The sequence below is a fragment of the Egretta garzetta genome, unplaced genomic scaffold (assembly GCF_000687185.1).
Source record: "Egretta garzetta isolate BGI_Z169 unplaced genomic scaffold, ASM68718v1 scaffold46, whole genome shotgun sequence".
NCBI lineage: Eukaryota > Metazoa > Chordata > Aves > Pelecaniformes > Ardeidae > Egretta > Egretta garzetta.
This window is the reverse complement of record NW_009260268.1, coordinates 6,878,316-6,900,980: the sequence shown is the minus strand read 5'-3', so window position 1 is coordinate 6,900,980 and position 22,665 is coordinate 6,878,316. Positions and strand designations below refer to the sequence as shown.

At 41.0% G+C, this 22,665-nt stretch overlaps 2 protein-coding genes across 6 annotated transcripts in view; one reads left to right on the top strand and one right to left on the bottom strand.

Annotated features, from left to right (window-relative positions):
* Positions 1 to 907, top strand: part of PDGFRL (platelet derived growth factor receptor like) — a 17,959-nt gene extending 17,052 nt beyond the window's left edge. Inside the window, exon 7 of the mRNA XM_009642371.2 lies at positions 719 to 907. Within this exon, the coding sequence (XP_009640666.1) occupies positions 719 to 907 (189 nt within the window). The remainder of the gene's footprint in view (positions 1 to 718) is intronic.
* A 5,863-nt stretch (positions 908 to 6,770) lies between these two features.
* MTUS1 (microtubule associated scaffold protein 1) overlaps positions 6,771 to 22,665 on the bottom strand; it is an 89,832-nt gene continuing 73,937 nt past the window's right edge. For all 5 annotated transcript variants that reach the window (XM_035897812.1, XM_009642428.2, XM_035897813.1 and 2 more), the window contains 8 exons: positions 22,570 to 22,636; positions 14,244 to 14,458; positions 13,592 to 13,697; positions 12,507 to 12,580; positions 12,307 to 12,402; positions 9,609 to 9,725; positions 8,136 to 8,233; positions 6,771 to 7,310 (listed from right to left, as the gene is read on the bottom strand). In XM_035897812.1, coding sequence (XP_035753705.1) covers positions 7,094 to 7,310; positions 8,136 to 8,233; positions 9,609 to 9,725; positions 12,307 to 12,402; positions 12,507 to 12,580; positions 13,592 to 13,697; positions 14,244 to 14,458; positions 22,570 to 22,636 — 990 coding nt within the window. In that variant the 3' untranslated portion in view covers positions 6,771 to 7,093. The remainder of the gene's footprint in view (positions 7,311 to 8,135; positions 8,234 to 9,608; positions 9,726 to 12,306; positions 12,403 to 12,506; positions 12,581 to 13,591; positions 13,698 to 14,243; positions 14,459 to 22,569; positions 22,637 to 22,665) is intronic.

The following is a 22,665-nucleotide window of genomic DNA, read 5'->3' as shown; positions in this document are numbered from 1 at the left end:
AGAGCCTGTTACAAATATACCACCACCACAATCTAAACCCCATCTTTCTTAGCATCCTTGTTTGTATTTTTGAAGTTACATGTGCATTTTAGAAAGCATAACGTGAGGATTAATTTAGAAGCATTTGTGAATTGTTACCGTTTGCGTGTCTATTATCTAATACGTAGTTTCTGAAACTAGAGGAGGAGGAATTGGTTTGCAACACACTATTTAAAGCTCTTCTCTGTGCTAAACGAGAACTTGGTCAACTAACTCGTGCCACTGTTGCCTTCCTTTTTTGAGACGTGCTGAATGTCTGACAATAAGCGCACATGTCTATCCTGCCATCTCCCCCAGGATACTGCACCTGGTTGATCAAGTACCCAAATGCAACCTTAGTAAGGGGCCCACAGCTGCAACTCAGTTCAGTTCAACTCTAGGCAGAGCTTTGGCAGCCCGTCACTAACCCACAGATACACAGTACCTGCACTTAGAGGGGAAGAGCCGTTGTAGTAGCCTTATTTATTTGGCATAACTTAGTGGTAAGTCAGTATTTAACACAGGGCGTTGCTGCTTCTGCCAGGCACCTTCAGTTTACTCACTTAGGGCTGACTTTTGGATATAGGCTCTTGCTTCAGGGTTTGGATCTTCAGGGTAGTGTCACTAAATGTGCTTTGCAGAGTCACGTATTTTCTTATGTGAGTGGTTTGTTTTGGTTTTTTATCTATCTTTCAAACAGTCTGAGAGGCCTGCAATTATCCAAAACTTCTGGCGATTGATCAACAGAGGGATTGGACATACCACAAGAATGTCAAAGAGCGTTCTCGTTGTTGAGGATTTTGAAGCCGGAGATGCTGGAAACTACATTTGTATAGCTCAGAACCTACAAGGAGAAACAACAGTTGCTACTAAAGTTGAACTAAACTGACAGGAGAGGCTTCTGGACATAGAATGAACTGTATGTTATTTGACATTATAGCCATTTATTTTCTTTATTAATGTTTAAATGAAGCTTTCTCTATCGCTGTTCGTCTTCACATGTCAGTGCATTCCATATTCACTAGCTTGGCAGGCCAAAACAGAGTTCCCTATGCCCAGCAGTAGTCAGCTGTGAGTTAGTAGAACTACTATGAAGCATTAAAAGTTTAAGCCTGAACATGCATAGGGCTTATTTATATTTAGGAATAGGTGCTCTTGGGTTTTCCTTTGCATATGGTCCTTTTCCTCAAACTCTTCTGTAAGGTTAACCTGCCTTATAGTTTGTGCATATGAGAACTGAGATGATATTAAATATCCTCAAAAATCCACTGAGCAGGTGGATTTCCTCTGGTGCTGTGCAATTTTGAAGTTGAGAGTACTGTACCTTTGGTTGGTTTAAACCAACAACAAAAAGCCCCCCCAAAGCTTGTTACAGAATTAGCTGATAGCAAATGTTTATTTTGCAAGAATTAAATTTCTGAACATTATAAAAACATAAATGTGTGTGTGGGCTCATTTCATATGTATAAAAGATATAATCACACAAATAAAATTCTCACTCCTGAGTTAGATTAATACCAAATATATATTAAGGTGCTAGAGGGTGTCTCCAGAGACTTGTAAGTGGTTGGATATGTTGGATTTTCCTTCTGGTTTTGCGTTCTTACCTTATAATCTGTAGCTTGCTTAAGAGTTCACTCCTTCAATAGATGCATGGTGTTAAGTTTACTAAATTATGTAGCAAATTATGTTTGCTAAAGGTTAAAACTTGCATTTAGTTATATTTACATTACATTTACAGAAGAAAACCCAACTGTAACCTTAGAATAACGTTTGATTTTACAGCAGAATCTCTCCTCTGGTTGATAGCAAGTTCAGCTCAATTGTATTAATTTACTTAGGAGAAAAGGAAAGATGTTTCATTTACACAGACCTGTATCTGGATAGATAAGCAACTGCTGCTCTCAGCCTGGGTTTAGTCACGAATACAAAAGAGACTTTCCAGAGGAAGATTAAGAACTTGGTAACAACGTTGTTGGACGTTTTGGTGATGTTTTTTTCTTCCTAGCCTCAAGCACAGAATCCATGCAAGCTAGAACTTCCAATACAAAACTACTCAGTAGTGTAACCGTGTGACAAAAAAAAAAAAGTCTTAATGCAAGCCCTTTTATTTTACAAGGCAAGTGAAACCCAGCTTATCCTGGGCATACAAGGACCCAAACCAGGAATTGGTCCCTGGCTCCCACGCTTCAATGTGGCTCAGCCTGCATTTGACTAAAGCTGCCTTCTGGTGAAGGCTTGAAGCAAGCCCTTTGCTCCAGGTAGTTCAAGCCCTTGAGCACTGTACTCTTTTGAGTAGTGCTAGCAAGTAAGTACTAATGCTTCTCAGTCACATCATTAACCTGATTATTAGCATAGCTAATGAAATCATTATACAAGCTTGCTGAAAGTTTTTTTCCTTCAGCATGCAGGAACCTAAACCAATGTAACCAATGTGATAAACGCCCATGGTGAAGACTGAAAAGGCTCTATGCATGTCTCATGAAATATGTGTCATGTGGATGTGGAATGCTCCCCAGGTGCCTGCGGAATGCTCCCCAGGTGCCTGCAATATTGTTGGCCTCTGGAAAGAAGGTGACAAAGAAAAAATTAAATATAGCAAGCAACAGGATCAACTTCGAGGGTGTAAGAGGCAGTCCCTTGTTAATTTTCTCTCTGATTGCTATTAAAAGGTATCAAGAATATCACACTGTTACCCAACTGACTAAACAGCTGTTACACAATTTGATAGTAATACCTAAAAGTGTTTTTTCTACCTTTTTTTTCTCTTTTAAGGCAAGACTTCAATCTGACCAAAGTAACTTGAACAGTCCCAGAGCTTCTGGAGGAGGCTGTGCAACATGTTCATTCATTTATCAGAGCAATGTATTTCCCTTTGAACTACAGGAGCAGTGCCAACTTCTTAAATTTCAAAGTGCTTTTGAGCCCTTGACAACTGATTCCCTTTAAAGTATCTAGCAAGTGGGAGATAAGTGTCACCTGCTCAGACTTGCTCATCAGCACAGCAGTTCCTGTGGTAGCATCACTTCCCTTGGTGACAGTTTGGCAGGAGAGGAAAAGACAGACGATGTAAATCCATTGCTGCATCACTGCTCGCGTGGTCTCCCTCAGGTTTAATAGTTACATGTATTGATCACGTGCAGTTCTCAAGACTGGTTGTAACTACAGCAGCAGTGCCTTTAAGGAAGAATTTTTGGTGGTGTTTTCCCCCCCCGCCCTGCAAACATGAAGATAATTCTCATCATTGTAAACTAGGAGAATTATTTCCCTATATATTTTGCATAGTTCTTACTTTACTAAAAGCCTCCTGGGCAGGCCTGATTCTTTGATGCAATTACACGTTTCCACACAAACAGTGACACAGGGGAAGAGGATGAAGCCCAGGGAATGAAATTTAAGTGACTTGTCAAAGCCACGTGCCTAAGCCTGCCAGTGGTGGTGGTTGTCTCCGTACCTCAGTCACCACTCGGCTAAGGCAACAGCAAGGGACAGAAGGTATTCACTTCTTAAGGGTTCAACGATTATTCCAACTTTCAGATGACCTTTTTAATTCCAGCTCAGCCCTGAATGATTTCCTGGTGGCCAGGCAACTACAGTTTTAAAGATCAGTGGTTACTTACTGTCTAGAAGGAATTTCCTGCACGGTTTGCGCGATACCAGTTTACAGGCAAGTGTCTTTGGTGTTTGTAGTAAGAAACTTCAAGTCTTCAGTTAGCACAAGGGAATGATTCGCCTCAAATTTTACAGCCAGTAATAGTGCAACGTACAGAGACCTTTAGAGAAAAGTACTGATGGGAGGTAAACCACATTATGAATAGTTTGAATAGCAAACTGTTTAGTACAGATATGCCACAGTAACTTCCTTTGAAACATCTCATGAGAGTAGGAACTACTAGTTAAGGTTGAATATTTGAAGAAAATCATTTAATTGCTTGAGTAGCACTAGGCCTTTGTCATGCCTTTACAGTGAGCAGGTTTCTAGCTCTTCCTGAAGGAAACTTATTACCAAAAAAATAGGTAAAAAAGCTAGTGGATCAAAGCAAGCCTTTGTTGACACATGGTTTTCAGGTTAAAGCTTGAAATATTAATACTCAGAGAAAAATATTGAAACAGTGCTTACAGATGAACAGAATTAAATTCTTTTGAACCGACACGACAAACACTAAACAGTTATTTCTGTAGCCTGATTCCTATATACAAGGATTCTTCATTTCTTTGTATAAAAGCATTAAAGATTCCACTTGCAAGAAGTATAGAGGTGAGGAGTCTCCTGTATTGTGGAAGGAAACTATCGACAAATTAACAGTCTCCATACTTACTTTTCTGTAGTGGTAGCCTGGAGGAGCTTTCCCTTTCTCTGTTACGGGAAGGGGTACCCTATAGTTGATCATCAAACATTTGTACGCACTCTTCTTGCATTTTTTATTTGAGGCACTAACATTGCAACTAAGATAACAAAGTTCTTACCAGGGGTGAGGCAGCTCTTCTTGTGACTTGATCTGTTAGATTGCTTAACTCCATGTGGCTTTTCTCACACAAAAAATTTCCTGAATAAGGTGAGCATTTGAAGAAGAGTCCTGTAGGGTGCCTTTACCAGGCCTGTGCACATTGGGTCCCTATATTAAGCCAACTGTACTCAAGTATTTTGTTATTGCTTAATTCTGTAGTGTTATCTACATTCTCCTCTTTTTAACAGCCAACTCAAACTGAATCACTAATAATCACAAGCAAGCTCTGTGTAACTTCTACCTACGTTAGAGTAGCAAGTGTAGAGTTAAAATTTTCTAAGGTTTAGCTAAACATTAATGATTTGTGCAGTGAACCTTCACTATTGCTGTTCTGCTGTGCTGAGCAGGTACTAAGAGTTTTTAGTATTTGGAGAAATGTTCCGCCTTAGATTAAAGATCTTTTGACTAATACAAGCAGGAGAAAAACTCTTCAATCAGTACAAAAAATTTATTTTTTTAAGCATTCAGCTCAAATACATGTGATCAAATCTTTTTGACCATAGAAAATAAGAATGTGCCAAGATATAGTTTAAGCCAAGTTTTAGCCCACAGAGGATTTTCATAGTTAAATTTGAACCCCCTAGAAAACGTTTTAAGTACTGACACCACTAACAAGTGGTATGTACAGTGCCCTAAAGAGGATTAAAAGAGAGCGTAACATTCTGTAGAAATGGCATCCTTAACTTGCACATTATGGAAAACTAAGTAAATTTAATGATGAAATAGTCAATCACAAGTTTAAGTATATTACAAGTTTACTTACAGTATGAGCACTGTTAACAGTCTTGTTTATATGTCTGTGTTCCTCATTATCAGCCAAGATTTTTCAAGGCTTGAGTGAAATGGTTTGAATGTCAAAATGGTTCCTCCAGTTGAGTTCCCTAAACACTTTCCATCCCCTTGATTCCTGTCCCCAAGCTACTGAATAACACCGGGAAACCCAGACAACACAACTTACCGTAACAGTTACCTGCAGAGCTAGCTACCAGCATCAGCTAAACAGCAGTGTCACAACGCTGCTGGAAGTGGTTCTGTAAAACCTAAGCTACCGTAAGCATAGACAGTGTTTTGTAACGCTAATTTGAAGTTGATCCTGGGTTTAGTAGGTACAACATAGAAGTCTTAAAACAGGTCTGGCCAAGGGTGTAGCAAGGCTACACGATTACCTTGAAGCTGACGCTCAGCAGGTGACATTTCCAGAAACACTGACACCCTCAGCCTCCAGGTCCAGTAGCCAGGACAATTTTTTTCCCCCCCCTATTCTACAGAATCTCTTGTACAGGATCTTTTGCCAAATAAACTGGCAAAACACTGATATCCTGCAGTCTAAGAGGGAAGGTATGGCAGAATTAGCAAGATAAATACACAGCTACCGCCTTCCCCTTCTTCCTCAGGTGAATTTAGCCAACCCTGAAGAATGTAAATATAAATGCTAATGCTTAAAAAGGCAAAGTGTGTCACCAGATACATTGGAATTCACAAATTACCTAAGATTCTTCGTGAGAACTGAGTTAAGAATGCACCTAGTGTCAATTATTGCATTTTTCTCTTTGGCTTTCAAATCTACACCTAGTTTATCCTCAGCAGATGGCCTCAGCAACAGACATGCTGTTTTGGGGGAAAAATAAGCAATTCCTTTTCAGCAGGTAAGATGACAGGTGTGGGCTTCTAAACCTGCAACAACTCCACTCGTAACTTCTGACCTCAAAGGCTACTGTGGATCTGACTATATCCCTGCCGACCTGAAAGCCAAAATCCACTGTATGCTGCAAAAAAAAAAAAAAAAGTCTCCTCATAAATGGCAGAGTCACGCATGGATATTAAACCAAGAATCCATGCAAAATATGGCTGCGCTTCAGTTTGGTTCTGAAAGAAATTTGGAGTCGCATACTCAGGTCAGCCAGGACACTAACGAGTTCAGTTGACAAAGCTTTTCATGCCATTTTTTTACTGAACTGAAGCCAGAAAGATGAAGGAAGCTAACCTATGCTACTAGTGGCAGTTTCTCCTCATTCCCAGAGGAGGGTACTCTCTGCTAAAAGCATGCATACTGACAACATTATTAAGGAAGTACATGTCAATGTGTAAATCTTCAGCTTTTATCCTTTATTACGTACACAGCAAAGAAGGCAGCATTAGACACACGCACGGTGTGTTACATCCATTCCATCCACAGCACACGCATACACACACGCACACACAGCCTTAAAAAAAAAGTGTCTGTGATAAGGAACATATTTATAAAGGTTGTGATCTTTATCTTTAAGCCCCTGAGCTTTTTCTTATAGTTAGGTGAAAAGGCAATGAACAAGTCTTTCCTTGCTCTGTAAGTGCTTTGTGCAACAATGCCTGCAGAGGTCATAATCAAGTCTTTTGAGGAGGAGCAATGCGAGTGTCTCGCTCCCACGCTCTCGGTCTCTTATCGCCATTTTTGCACCAAAGAGTTTCCAGTTATGTTTGTTTAGTCGTCACAGTCAGCTAATATAGCTCTTGCTCCTGTGATTAAAGTTAGGATTGGTTCTGCAGATCACAAAGGAAATGCAATCCCCTCTTTCTCTCAAGAGATGTCATCTCGGTGATACTGTAGGACTAGAGAAGTTACCAGAATTCCGTGGGGACTGAAGAGGCATGGATGGAGAACTGGGAGACAGTTTTCTTGGGCTGCATAGGTCACCGTTGTGCAATTTCCACAGAAGTTCTTCATTTTCCATTGACAAGCGCTTGTTTACTTTGGATTCTTTCTCCAGCGACTCCTGTAAAACTGCTTGCTCTGTAGAAAGTTGCCTGCAAACATAAGATTTACATCAGAACACACAGCCCAAGCTGGGGGCTACAGCACAGAACTTAAAGAAAGGTTTGAAATTGCATAAATCCCTGCTTGGCTTACAACTAAGCTACTTCCTTCGAATGAGGATGTAGCATGTTCTCATCCTTGCTGGATTTGAAATGGTAGCTTGCAGAAAGCAGGAGAAAGTCCCACTAAGAAACATTCCTAAAGACCAGAAAAAGCATCTGAAAAGCGCGACTTGTCCTACTTACAATGGCAGATGCTTTTAAATGGCCACGCTGGAGCCTTTAGGTCTTGTTGCAGGCTCAGCTCTACACAGAAGCTGCATTTCTTTAGCTCCCTTCAAACTGGAAGAGCTTGCCCACCCGTTTAAGCAATAGCTGAAGTTAGGAGAACCTCAGATGCATTTTATTCACACTGCTAAATAAACCACACTGGTCTTTTCACTGCTCTAAACTGGGGACAAATCACTCAATTGAAGTGGTTGTAAGTAAAACCAGGTTTAGCTCACAAGCCAGTAATACTTAAAGAGCCAGTCTATAATAAGATGATACTTCTGAGTTACTTTTTCTTCCCTGAAATATTGTTTTGGAGCCCTGGAGAAAATTCTGAGCCTTTACCCCCTTTACAATCTGTTCCTGCTTGTTGTTCTACACAGGAATGCACATTTGTAGTGATACAAGCAGGGGAGAGAGGGGCATGTTCTTTCAGAGTACTACAAAATCCCAGTCACTAATATTTACAAAAAATTTTCTTTCTTGTCACAGGAACACCTTCCCCTGGCTCATAAGAACATCTAAAAGTCTACAGATATTTTTCACCTTGAAAGCTCCATGTGTTTGTCCATCCGAGCTTTTAATTCTTCGTTTTCTTGCTGAACCTTCTTTAATTTATCCATTAAGATTGTGTTGTTCTCCAGCTTAGGGGGGAAAAAAATAAAAAAAAAAAAAATCACGATTTAAAATAACACTCATACATGCACTCATCAAGACGCTGACTGAGCTGTCACAGACATTCATAATCTGGAGTTTGCAGACCTTGTTACTGTGAGTGCAAAAACCTAGAGTAATGTAAGACCGACCTGCTATCGCAGCTTAATATTCTGTAATAGTCAAATAGATCCCACTTGCGTAACACTGGCATTTTACCACTTGTGCTGATTAGATGCCAACAAAGGAGGACTGGATAAGGGATCTACTAGTTAACCAGTACGTTCTAGTAGCTCCTGCCGGTGACGGGCAGCAGTTTTAGAAGCTGTTGCAGACAGAAGACTGTCTGGAAATAACACCTTAATGTGACAAATTCAAGAGCTTCCCTGTGTAAGCAGCCCTCCCTGCCGCTCTCCTGATTCCAGTTCACTGCTGCAGGATGTTATCCAAAGTTAAGGAAAAAAACAGTGATTAAACGGTTGGATGGTCCAAGGGCTTCTATACTGCAGCCAACATCTGTCAGAAAAGATGAAGGTTTACTAGTAATTTACTAGTAATTGTAGACCAGGGCAACATAATGATGCTGTACAATACTGAACAACTGACAATGAATGTATTCCTTTGTATCCAAGCCTCATTCTATACTTCCTCATTAAAATCTTGCTTAAGCAAGTATTACTACAGTGTTCAAAGGCCCCACCCAGGATAAGGACCCTGTCCTGCCACAAATAAGAGCATGCAAAGTAATTACAAGTTCTGCCCCCACAACTGCCTCTTCATGTGGAATTATGCACAGGTCAGGAGCAAATCCACACAGCTAAAGAAGTAGCTTAAAGATAATAGCTGAAATGTTTGATCTAAGCTAATCAGCTCTAGATAAAAACATTTATTACATTTGATATTTGGTCCCTTCTTGTTCAATTAAGATCATTTTGATGTTAAAAGTTTTCCCGACAGTGCAATCTATCTTCCATAATGCTGAAGCAAATGTAGCAGGTAAGGATTGATTTTTTTTTTTTTTCCCTTCTTCCCCTCTTCGGGGGATGAGGGAGGAGAGAGGGAAGAAGACAGGAAATGTGGAAGAGGCTCCCAGATAACCTTGTACTAACTTAGCAACAGTTTATGCAAACCAGGAGTTGTCTTAAGAGGTTAAAAGGTCATTTTACAGCATCTGGTGATTCCTTCCCCCCTTTACACTACAGCCCAATGCACACATAACTGTACCTGCAAGGCAGAACATGTCCTTTCATAATTTCCTGTTTTAAACAACAAAAAAAATTAATCCTCTCCCCTAAGTCTGACCAGCCCAAGTTCATTATCAGAAGAGACACAGTCCAAACCTGCCAGACCCCAAGGAAAACTCACCAGTTTTTCCATCTTCATTAGCTTTACATCCTGCTGGTGGAGTTTCTCATTCTTGATCTCCAGCACTGCTTTCAAACTTTCCAGCTCCTGTTCCAGATACATAATCTGCGGGTTTTTCTGAAAGATTTCCACAGAGTTTGCTTAGTGCCCTGAATTTCAGGAACAATTTAAGTGTTTCTCAGCTATTTAGAAAGAGCATGAAAATAAATATGATAATGGCATTTACTTGTTCTAAGTGAAAATCAAGCCAGACAGCCGTGAATATGAAAAAGATCCACTACCACTTTCTCCTCTGGTTTTGTTTGTCCCTCACAGTTGCAGTTTTCCTTAGAATCCGTTCAGAAAACACTACAGGCACAAATGTGAAAACCCCCTGTGAGTCAAAAGGCAGGCAACTAAAGCTGTCACAGCAAAACTTGTTTTGCAGGAGTGCCCAAAGGCTCCCTTTAAGGCTAGGAGTTCCAAAATTTATTTCATATTACTCATAACCCATCCCAAGAGCTAATTAGAGTAAACATCTGAAGAGTTTTCAGGTGCTGGAGCAATTCAACAAGCACCAGAAATTTAAAGCTATGAACTTGACTGTAGCTGATTTTTCCTGGTTTGAGTCTGAAGGTAGCTGGTTTGTAAGCAGAAGTGGAAATTTTTTTTTTTTTTTTTTTTTTTAATGTTCTTCTTAGAGCCTAGCAAGGCAGTTGCACATAAACATCTTGCACTGCTGTACATCCATGACTTGGCTATAATACAGCAAGTTAAGGCTTTTTTATTTTTCCTTTTTTTGTTGTTTTCCAGGAGGTGGAGGGGAGAGCAGGAGAGGGGCAGGGCAGGGTCAGATCTGGTTTCCTCAAGGACCTCTTTTCCAGAGTAAGGAACCATTCAAACGCGGCAGAGTAAAACATACCCTCTACATTTCAAAGGCAAAGTCACAGGCAAAAATAAGGAGAAATGAAGAAAGTCTCAGTCCAATTCCAGGTAGCCCGAGTGGAACACAAACAGAAACGGATCAATGATTACTGTGTTTTGTAAGCAAGTTTATCTTTAAAAACAAACAAAACTTGTTTTAGCATATTTGGGTAAGAATACTGGGGTACCGCACCGAGTAACAGCTTCACTGCTGCATCCAAAACCCAAGACTCGGTGGGCAATGCCTGCAGTTCCGTGGGGCGCAGTCCCCCAGGGACAGAACCAGTGCATTGCACAGGTGACAAGGGCCTCATCACCTACATGTTTCATTCTCCTCCCTGTTGTTAAGGACTGGGGCATCAGTGATTCTTGTTTCATTTCTACTTTTGAACAGAAGGCTGCGGGAGGGTGGGGTGTGCCGAGCTGCCTCAGAGCGGGAGGCAGACAATTTTAACTTCGTTCCTCCCTTTCATGGCTTTACGTGGAACCAGGAGCTAGCAAGAAAAGTGATCCTGAAGAGTTTAAACGCAGTTTACAGTATGTTCAAAATTCAGTTTTTTCTTTTTCTTTTTTTTTTTCCTTTCCCTCCTCTGCCCCAATGGTCTTAAAGTGTCTTTTTAAAGTTAAATCTGAGCCACAACATTAGCTACTTAACAGTAGAACAAAGAGCCAGATAAAAAGACTGAAAGGCCTAGATAAGATTTTAGCAGAAAAGCTGGGAATATCAAGTGACACTATCTAAACAATACTGGAGAGCTGGAAATACATCTCTGTCTTCAAAAGGCTACTGGGAATTCCAACAGTGCAGAATTTGTGTTTAGTACAGAAGAATATACTAGGTCAAATCAGCATTTTTCCACAGAGAAGCTTCAAGCTTATGATGTGTCTTACGCTGTCAGAATGCAAAGAGCATTTACAACTAAAGGCACTGGACTATTGCTCCTTTAAATTAAACATCTGAGCATGCCTATGTAATTCAGTTCAAACTCCCAAGTGCCGTGTACAACACATTCTCTTTGGTATCATCTCTGCATCAACCACAGCAACATATTGTGGTTGCAGATTCTTCTTGTGGCTGCTGCTAGAATAAGCAGTAAGAGAGGAAAAAAAACACCAAACCCACTCCAGTGAAAACTAGGGCAACTTCTACTACAAGCATCCCAAGTGAGTTTTTGAGCAGGGAATTTCTCTTGATGGGATAAGCAGTACTAACGGTATTCCAGTTACTTCCAGGTAACTGGAAAGATAAGCGTGTTTGTGTCTAACCCTCCCAGTGCAAGAAAAATCTCTCGCAGAGCACATTTCTAACCCAAGAGCATCACAGCTAACAGCAGCCTCAGGAAGAAAGGCAGGACAAAAGAAAAGTTTATCTGGAGGATAAATTGGCAACAAGTATGAATCAGTGTTTGAAGAAGTGCATTAAAGACTCAAGTACAAGAAGTGAGTTTTGTAGCAGTGACATAAGCCCCCACAGATCACAGCGCCGTTAGAACATTTATCGACTGAATAGAAGAAAGCTATGGTACAAATTTTGCATACACGTAGTTCTTCAATTAAACTTAGGCTGTAACTTACACCACTGGCTTAGATATTCAACAGCTTTATAGATTTATATTGGTAAGGTTAATACACAACATTGTAGCATTTGAGAAAAACTTCTGGCAGGTGAGCCATTTACATAAAATGTATGGGAGCCCTATCAGGCTTGATTGCAAACCTTTCATATTACGCAATAAAATAAATCCAGGCTTACAAGATCTGCTCGTCTGTATTATTTTTGAAGATCAAGACTTACAAGGTTGGCTTTTTCTTTGGCTATTTGCTTTTGCTCTTCTAATTTCAACTTCTCACTCAGAGAGTCGTTTTCACATTTTAATTCATCAATCTTTTTCTGAAGTGGAAAGATAAGGTACAGTTAGGCCAAGAATTCAGCGCACATCTCCAAACTGCCTTTTAAGTTTTAGACTGTTGCACTGACCCCAACCCTTCACAAACCTCTAGCAATTCTTGCTTCTCTTTAAAGGAATCTTCAAGTGACTTCCTGTCAGATTCATGGGCACTCTTGAGCTCTGCAACAAATTAATTTGCAGATTTTTAATACCGCGTAAGACATGGAAATTCCTTTTGAAAAGCAGCAGCACAAAAGCCAGCCGATACACACATGCACAGATGCAGAGTCAATCAACACGTAAGGAACATTTATCATCCTCTGATCCAAAGCAAGTACAGAGCATCAGATTTATTGCTGCTCCAGATTTGTTGATTGTCCCCCCACATATCCATTTCATTAGTTGACAGTGTGTCAATTTTGAAAGCATTCATCTACATCGCAACAAATGGACGAATTGAGCACAAGAGCCACATCTGACAACAGCTGAGTTTCTGATGGGAAACATGGCAAAAATTAGAATTTTGTCTTCCAAAACCTTCTAGAAAAACACTTCCTTTCCTACTTTGGAGCTGTCATGAAGAGGAGTTTGCTCTCTGACTGCAGTGTCACCAGTTTTAATGACGCAAAAGTATCACTGGAAACTTGGCTATCAAGTGGAGTTGGAGGGAGGATGGAAATTATTATCACTTCAGTCACTCAGATGCAATCCCATTTCAAATGAGTGCATTCGCCACCCCCTCCCTGCGAAACAACCTTTGCACCAGTATACTGTAAACAGCATGTAGTATTTCTCAACATTCCCATGTCAGTCTGGAAAGCACACAACCCTGCTTATCCCCAATTTCAATGTTGAGGTGCTCCTGATAGAAATGGGGGGGGTGGGAGCAATTACTCATTAACTTGAGATACTGAGGGCAGACTGCAATTCAGACATCTTTTACAGAAAGAAAGAGTCATCTCCACTCTTAAACCATTTTAGAGGTTTCGTTCAACTACAATGGGATCACAGTTACTTCTGTACTTAAAATGTACTGTACTACTCAGTTCCAAAAGAAGGAATTCAGCCAGTGTTTTTAAAAATAGCTGACTGCCAACAACAATGAACTGGACGTACTGATGAAAAAGTTTGAATATTTTTGTTTGCAACTAGCAGTGCTATAGCGTATATGCTTGAATACAAAGTACTTGCCTGAAAAAGAGGATTCGTACTCCTTTTTCAGCTCCTCTACTTTTTCCAAGTGGCTGTTTTCAAGTTCCAGCTTAAAGTTTTCATGTGTGATATTTAAGTTGTCCACCTGCAATAAGACAACATGATTCCCCCCTGCCCCGTGTCAACTTAACCCCTGTTTAAAGTACTGTTCTAACAGCTTTACGCAGTACGTTGAGCATGTTTTAAATAGTTTAGGGAGCACTTAACAGATGGTCACAGGAAAAGCTAAGCCACACACAACACTTACTAGACAAGAACAATGCCTCACAGTTTACCACTACCAGCCGGATGACGTATGCATCTGTTGCACACACGGAGATGTTGCAAAGCAAGGTCACAGGCCAGGTGCACCTTCATGAATCTTAAAGCTTAAGCTGCCTCAAAACAATCCAGTGGAGCTCCAGAAGTCACTGAAGCTTGCAGAACACAAGGAATCTCCACCATATTTAAACACAAGCTTAAGATCTAGACAGCTTAGTGTAGCAATATTTTTATAGTTGCAACGAAGTGGTGTTTCGCATTAGATAAAATAACTCTTATTAATCAAACACACCCCCCCAGCATTATCTGAAGGCTTATTTGCAGCAGAAAGCAATTGCTAGAGAACATTTCTACTCCAGATGCCACAAACCTGCTCCTGGAGTTGCGCTTTGTACTTTTCGGCTTCTTCAATGCAGATACTTTGGAGTTTCTCACATTCTGCAGTGTAAAACTGTTTAAGCCTCTCCTCCAGCTCAGCTAAATCATTGTGATGTTGCTGGTTTAACTTCTGCAAAAATCCTTCATAAGCAACTTGCAGTTCATTCCTGTCTCTCTCCAATTTCTCACAAGCTGCAGAAGTGGTTACTGAAGATGTCAGAAAAGAAAAAAAGTAATAGGATTAAGTTTGATGCTAATTTTACCGTCTTCATTTTAAGTATTAAAGATAGTGAACACTTTGCACAGCAACACGGTTATAGAAAGACAAATATAAAACTTATTCATGAAATTAGCACCACCTCCAAGGACACATGAAAAGATCTTTGCAATAATATAGAAATCAGTGTTTCTTATGCTGAGAATTAATTGAATCTAGTTAAGCCAGGAACCCATATAGAAAGTACAAGCGTGACAGCTTGTCAGGACATAGAAGAATTAATGTCTCACGAGAGACACTGGAGTGCTCCAATAAAAAAATTAATTGGATTTGCTACCTCACCTAATCTGATCCCATTTTAGTAGTGTATTTGTCTGAGTACTTCACTTTTTGATATATAAACCACTTAGCTAAATTTGAAAGTCTTAATATCCTGAGGACCATCCACTCAAGATGTTGGTCGGTCACTCAGATATGCAGCAGAGAAGTGATCCCAGCCTGACGTGGACTGCCCGATAGAAAGCCAAGCAGAACTGCCAATCTGAAACGTACTGCTAATATGCATATACCCAAGATATTTAAATACGCACGATATAGAATAGTTTCAGGCAGAAAGTGCGGAGTATTAAGAAAACAGAAAGAGATGCTCTGTGATTCTCTTTACATTTACATTAATGCAGGTCAGCTAAGACTACTGCCTAGGTTTGTCTCCCCATATGTACAGCTGATTACAAGGCAAAAGAGAAGTTCGTAACTTGTACTTCTGAGTTTGAAATTTAGCATTCCCAACTCCAGCCAGCCAGGCCTGAACAGACCTTGCCATTTTCCTGCTGTTAATACGACTGCAGCAAGCGCTTCATGCAGTTCCAGCTGCACCCAAAGCCTGGAAGCGAGGTGAAACAGGACCTCCAACACAAGCGTGTGGTCACTGACCTTCTGCAAAACTGCTTCTATACAGACTCCAGTGCTTTGATTTAAAATGAATTAGTCAGATGACTGCCTACTTAAGAGAAAAATCAACTAAAACGTTCACTTGATCTTGAATCAAATACAGGAGAAGTCATGCATACATACACTTCAGAGCAGCTTGGCACACCGCCCAAACAGTACAAATATTAACTCTATGTAAAAGCATAGGAAGATTCAAGCATTTGTGTACAGGCAGTGCAGGAAATTCTCACCACAGCTGTGTTTGGGCCTTAAGATACATAAACTACAGTATCTTCAAGGACTGATTCCCAAAGCAGTAGCTCAGCTCTAGGGAAGGCAGTCTGCCCCAGCAGAGTGCCTCAAGTTATACACGTGTCCACTGGATTCCCTCTTTGCTACGGCTCATCAAGAGCAAGTGAGCAACTTGATGAATGATACTTGCACTCTCTTAAGGAAACTGCAGAGAAGTCTTGGCCCTGCTGCCACCACTTGGAACCTGCAGCTGAACTAGAAAGCGTAAGAGTGAGTGTACTGCACAGAAATCAGCCTGCATGTGTCCACCTGAATTAGTTTTAACAGCAGGCTTAGCTCCACACTAGGTCTGTAAGATCTGCTGATCAGGACCAATTTGAGCCAAGCTGTTCATCCCGTGACTGGCAACGATGCAACTAAAGGCTCAGCTGAAACATACCAGAACCCAGAGAAGTGGTTGAGTCCCCATCCCTGGAGGTATTTAAGTAGACATGGTGCTTAGGGACATGGTTTAGTGGTGGACTTGACAGTGTTAGGTTAACGGTTGGACTTGATGATCTTCAAGCTCTTTTCCAACCCAAACGATTCTATGATTCTCTGCAACCCAAACAGATCTCACAGTTTTCTATACTTTCTATAACACCACCAATAAAGATTTCCTTATCTTTATTCCTTCCACAAACCTCTACTATAACTGCTCCCTTTGAAAAAAAATATGGAAAAATTAGCATTTACACTGTCACATTGCACTGGCATAATATTGAATATATATGCTCATATTGTCACTTTTTTTGGGAAGAGGAATCATCACAGGTAGGGGACATTATTTTATAATGCAAAGAACCAGGCAGCAAGCCAAATGGAGAGGATACACAGCCATCTACATGCAGAACAGATCTGACCATCCACAGCAGAGTAGGAGGGGTAACAGCTGAGAGGCAGGCAATGCACATGCCTCATTCGAGAGAACTGCGGCAAAATGCTTCAAATGAGCCACTTTAAAACCAACAGCGGAAGAAGCAAGCATCCAATTCTTTATTTGTAAGGCCAGAGCCATTCGTTTGCCTCCATTTAGCTAAAAGAATGTGCTGACTATCATTGTCTTATCTCTGAATGTCAGCACACAGAACTTCAGATGATGCAAAACACTTCAGAAAAGAAGCAAATAGCAAACCACACCTTTGTCAAAGAAAATAGACACATCAGTTCTCGTTCAGCCAGTTTGCAATTCAGATTTATGAGAAGAGTAACGTTACAGAGGCAAACAAGAACATTGAAGACTTGCACTGGCAGTTGAACATTGTGCTCCTTTCCCTTCTTAAAGTGCTTCCCTCCGCAATTCTACATCTTCATTATGTACACATTATAACAGACCACAGACCCTGAGCAAGAAAACAACAGGAGACAAATGGTCCAACAGCATTTGAGAGAAAAATCAAGCCATAGATGAAAAGATGCACTACCCATTTGTCTGTTAAATTCGTTCAATCTCATCTGTAGCACTAAACAGTTTTAAGCTTTAAGGATAGAGCATATGGAATGGTGCACTTGGCAGCCAGAAGCAAGGTTCACTTCTTTATTCGAATAGCAAAGCCATTAATATTTTTCCCTCACTTGGTTGTCCCAGCCTCGCCTCCCAGTCGTACAACACTGTCTCTCCCTGTATTATTACAACCGGGAGCAAGATCAATCGGTATTTTTTCGGTTTCTTAACACCTGTTTATTATAAACGAAGAGCCTGGTCTTCTTTTGGGCAGAACTACGGCCTCTGGCAACCACAGGGAGCTTTTGAGATTTAGCAACAGCATAACTTCAGATCAGAAATTCTGTTTTTGACATGTTAACATTCACCTGTGGTAGTTAGCAATGGCCACTTGCATCTTGGGCAAAGCTTCATATGTGCCAGAACCATAAAACAAATGCCGACAAAACCAGGCACGTGGCAGCTCCCCGCGACAGTGCCAAGGGCAGCAGATCCAAACCACATGAGCAGTAGCACCAGCAGAAGAGGGCTACAGAAGTTGCCTTAGTGTCCCCAAGAAATCTATTTCATATTTTCAGTAAAAGTAGCCAAGAGAGAAGACCTTACAATTGTGCAGTATCTCCTTCCTTCAATCCGTTTTTCTTATTCTAATTATAAAACAATTCATCATACAATTCAGTCCTTATTGCTAAACTGCTTACATAAAAACATTTTTCAACTTGCATTCCCCTAAAAGTCACTATGAGCATAGCTCTAAGAAGATAAAACAATGGATTTTTTTTTTTTTCTTTTTTGAATCCTGAATTAAATTGTTTTGAACTAAATTTTGCCTAAGTCACTCACTGGTCTAGTTATGATCTATGAAAAGCCATTGAACTGCCTGACATTTTGAAACAGAGGTCACTAGGACAGTAAACTAGCAGCATTTTAATAGATGTGGGGGATGTGAGAAGCGGATAATTACCAGAAAACATCAAGTATTCAGCACAGCATTTTGTCACAGCACATAACACTTTATTGCTCTAACTTCATATTTCTAACTGCAAGACCAATTGTGTATGTTCTGTTGATCAGTAAGTCTACTGTAGACACAAAGGCTAATTTCCTTCTCCATATAGTTTGGTTTTTTTTTTTTAAATTATTTTTATCTAATAATCAATTTGTGGTTTTGGCAGATTCTCAATATTGGAAATTCTTCTACCCAAACATGCTTTCAAGTTAATGACCAAGTTTCTCTGGGTGTTACTTCTATAACGAGCCTAGCGGTACAGGATGTTAAGCCACATTTCATATTTTTGTTCCTGGGCAAATTGAAATAAGTCAGGTAGAGCAAAATAGCATGCTTTAAGCTACATTTAAGTGGGTATGGCTGAATACGTATGTGAAGCATTCAGGTATCTGCCAGGAAGTGAAGTTCCCATCCTCTTGTGCTGCAAACACGACAGTGTCAGCAGGCAGGCAAGGCTATGATCCATAGCAAGTTAAGCCCTGCCCCAAATAATCGATAGAAATGTCTACCTACTATTAAGTATTTTTAAGGCTCACCAAACCTGAAAACCAAATCACATTCACTCCATCTGTCTGTAAAGCACAATAGTCTTTTTTTATCCCAACCTCCAAAACATTTAAAAAAGTTATTTATTAAAAAATAGCATAAAGGTATTTTGAAGAAAATACTGTTTATCAATTGCAATGCAACAAATAGAGGGGAGAGAGAGGGGTTATGCACTTGGCCGCCTGTACAGGATACGTGCAAGCCCCTCCAGCCCACTGAAAACAGCTCACAAACAGCGATTTTCGAAGGGCCAAGGCGGGCATGGGCTGAGTCAGCTCTGCACCTGCCGTTCCGTAGCAGGACTGCGCTGGATCACGTCCAGCATGGCCGCAAAGAGGCTCCAAAACAATTTGGAGCGCAATTAATTTCGAGGAGTAGTTTCGTACCTCTCAAGAAATATGCAGCTCTTGCAATTTTTCCTTACGCAATTAAACAGGTAACTAGAAGTGATTTACACACTAGCTTGCATCTTAATAAGAAGGGAAAACAGGTGACAAATGGGACATCCGCACCTGGTCCAGGCTCCCAGAACCAAGGCATTTACATTCAAACCACAAAGTTTAGTCTTTGTGGCTGGAGATTTTAAGGAAACCCAAGTTCAGAACCTGACTGTTAATGCATTTGAACTCCTTTGGAAAAGCCCATCCCCGAACACACCATCCTTGCTAACCCTCACACATGTTTCCAGCTACCGGGAGCAGAAAGCAGTGTCTGGTAACCACCCTCCCCACGCTCTGCACAGCCACGCGGTCGCTGCCCAAGTCAGGTTCTAGGGTTGTAATGCACATTTATATCATTAAACATAAAGGTATTTTGATAAAAAGGATCATACAGAACAAGCCAGCAAAACGGACAATGTGACAGCAAGCCTATTTGGTTTTGCAAGGTAAATGAAGGAGCTTGGGAGCACACACAAATAAACTTCAAAGCAAGAAACTGAGGAGTCCAAACTGTGCAGGGTGCAAGCTGCAGAAGCCTTCACATTCCTCTCAAACTCAGCAACATGCAGGGCACAGACTACACCGAGCTGGGCACATCTGGTTCCTCTTCCTAGATTGCCTGTGCCCAAACTGCAAACCAACATGCATTAAACACATGGCAGCTGGGACGCCACGGAACACGTACACATGTCCACATGGCCAAAATAGGATTCAAACTGTACTTAACTTTCTGAGCCAATCTCTGCGTGCCTAGATCGTACTGCAAATCAAAGTTTGCAATGCTTGCGTCAAAATAGCCTATGTAAATCATAAGTCCAGCTACATCCATTTAACAGTGGCAACAGAAAGCTGATTAGCAGGTGTGTATTTAAACAGATTAATTTCAGCTAAAGCTAGCATTACAAGAATGCTTTTCTCACACCTTGTCAACCAGTAAGGTCTGGCTGGCTTCATTTATTTAACTTGTTTTTTTTAAAAAAAACAAATCTTTTTAAAGCTAGATAAGAATTGAAGACCTATGTAGTTTTTAATTTCTGTGATTAAATCCGCTTCCTTTACATGCCGAGGAGAGAAGTACAGACAGGCTAGGTGGGAGATGTGGCTGAGACAAAGGAACTGCATAAAGATGAACGCCTCACTGAACCCATGGCCTGGAAACCTTGCAAAGGGAAGCAAGCCCGAGGCTGCCATACAGAAGCTCCTGTGGAGCTGACCCAGTAAGATCCCAGCCAGCATCCCTGGCTGGCAGCTCTGTGCACTCGGGCATCGCAGACCCATCAAGCTCAGTTGCGTTTGATGTTTTTTCTAGTTATCAACCTACTGAATGACATATTCTTGCAACAGGAGTCCCACGAATGAGCTCAGCAGGCTGTTAATCAAAGCAGGAAGGTAACAAGTTTAAGGGAAGTTCATTTAAGAGTGAGGCACCCTCAAAGAACTAAGCCTTCCAAAAAAAAAACCCCAACCAAAACCACAAAAAAAAAACCCAAAAAACAAACAAAAACAAAACAAGCCACAAACCCAACCCAACCCCAAAAATGGTAATGGGCAAAAGTGCTGGCTAGCTTTTGGTCCGCCCTTCTAAGCTGAATTTTCCCTTTCCTGATAAGTGACAAACGTAGTACCTAGGTTGAATAAAGGAAAAATAATATTGAAGATGCAAGCACATGGAAGAACAGAGACTTTCTTGCTCTGATAGCAATCCTTCTGAAGTCATTTTCATGATGAGGTAAACGAATGGGTTTGCCCACAAAGTCACGTGTATGTACATAAAAAGAGTCAAATCTAGTTTATAAAGTTCGTAACCCAACTTCGTAGGAATGCAAGAAGCCCATTTCCATGCTAAGACTCTAGTTCTGTGGTTGTCCGAAGTGCCGGCAGTAGCTGATGGGAGGCACAGCCCTCCACCCTGCCACTCCTTCCCCTTCCTCTGCTCCAGCACCAGTGCTTCTTCAGCCACGTGCTGAGCCAGGCCAGGCAGCTTTGGCAAAAGCCACTACTTTGCAGCTGACTTATGTCCCCAGGCAGCTCAGCGCCTGGCTGCCCAGGCAGCAGTGCTGGCACAAGGCAGGACAGAGGGACACAAAGGCAGAGGGAGGCCAGGCTCTTTCAAAGCCAGCCCCTACTGAGACCCACCTGAAACAACCACAAAACTGCTATCCAGGTGCTTCAAGGTTAAAAAATGCAGCTTGACAGACACCAGGCTGCGCCGAGCTCTGGAGGAGCCTCAGCTTTCTAGTATTAAGCTTTCAGGAAAGAAAATCCTACAGATTTCTGCAGTGTCTTTGGTACTCTCACCTACCTATTTAGGCTGCAAGGCTTTCTCTGCTTGTGATACTCCCCATTCACACATTGGCAGTTTTATGCAGCATCAATAAGCCCCCAGCAAGCTGCATTTTAACCTAACCCTCTAAATTGGACGACAGTAACAGTGACAAGTGGAGAAGCCGGGCTCTGTTGCTTCAGCTGGGGGGACAAGGAAACCCCTCCCTCCTCACCAAGCTTCCAACTCTAAGCAGTTGCTAGGGAATGCCCGCCTTAGTCATCAGCACTAAAAAATAAATCGGAACATTAAATGCACCACCTGCATGTTACAAGACCTACATTCACACTCCAGTTTGGCTGAGACAATACTCAACTTCCAAAGCGTGTGAAAATAAACATTTCCAGCTTTTTATTGAAAAGTGACGTATCTGAAACTGCTCCACACATCACTTCTGCTTTTAAACTTTTTTCTTTCTTTTTTAAAGGGGCTTCATCATAACAGAAGAGTGCTTTTATGAAATGCTAGCTTCACTTTCAAGTGCTATCATTTTCAATCTAATGACTTTTTGCACTCCACAAGATGATTCTGCTTTGAGTTCAAATAAATTATGAAGTTACCATCAAATGCAGTTAAATCAAGCTTTAAAGTTGGCAAAACCAGCCCCTGCACATTATAGCTCCATTTCATATTATAGGTGTCCACTAGGATGAGTTCAAAGATTTAATCTCATTAGTCTGATAGCATTTCCTTCCATGAATTTTACATTCACCTACAAGCCACTAAGGCAAAAATGCAGTTTTTGCAGAGTATATTCTATAGGTTTATGGATTTTTGCCAGCAAATCTCTGTAAGACGGTGTACAAATAACTCAGGGATAAAACACAAATATATATTCTGTCAGCCATCCTCCTGTTTTTAAGAAAGTGAGTGCTTTGGTCATCAGACACATGTTTTGCGAGGAGGCCCTGCTAGACGCAGTCAGATCAGTGCCAGGAATTCAGTGAACCTGGGGTCACGCTGTCAGGGCTCCAGAGAAATGCAGCGATTAAAGCATCTGAGCAGAATTCAGTCAGGGAATTAAATGACTACCATTACAATACCAGGGCATCTGTCTTTCCGCAGATCTGTTTTGCCGCATTTCTGTTCTCATAAAGAACACGAAAATAAATTCTTACCTAGTTCTCCTCGAAGGTTAACTAGCTCTTGAGATAACTCTTTACGCTGCTTCAGTGCTTCCTCCCTCTGCAGAGGAAAAAAAAAAAAAAAAAAAG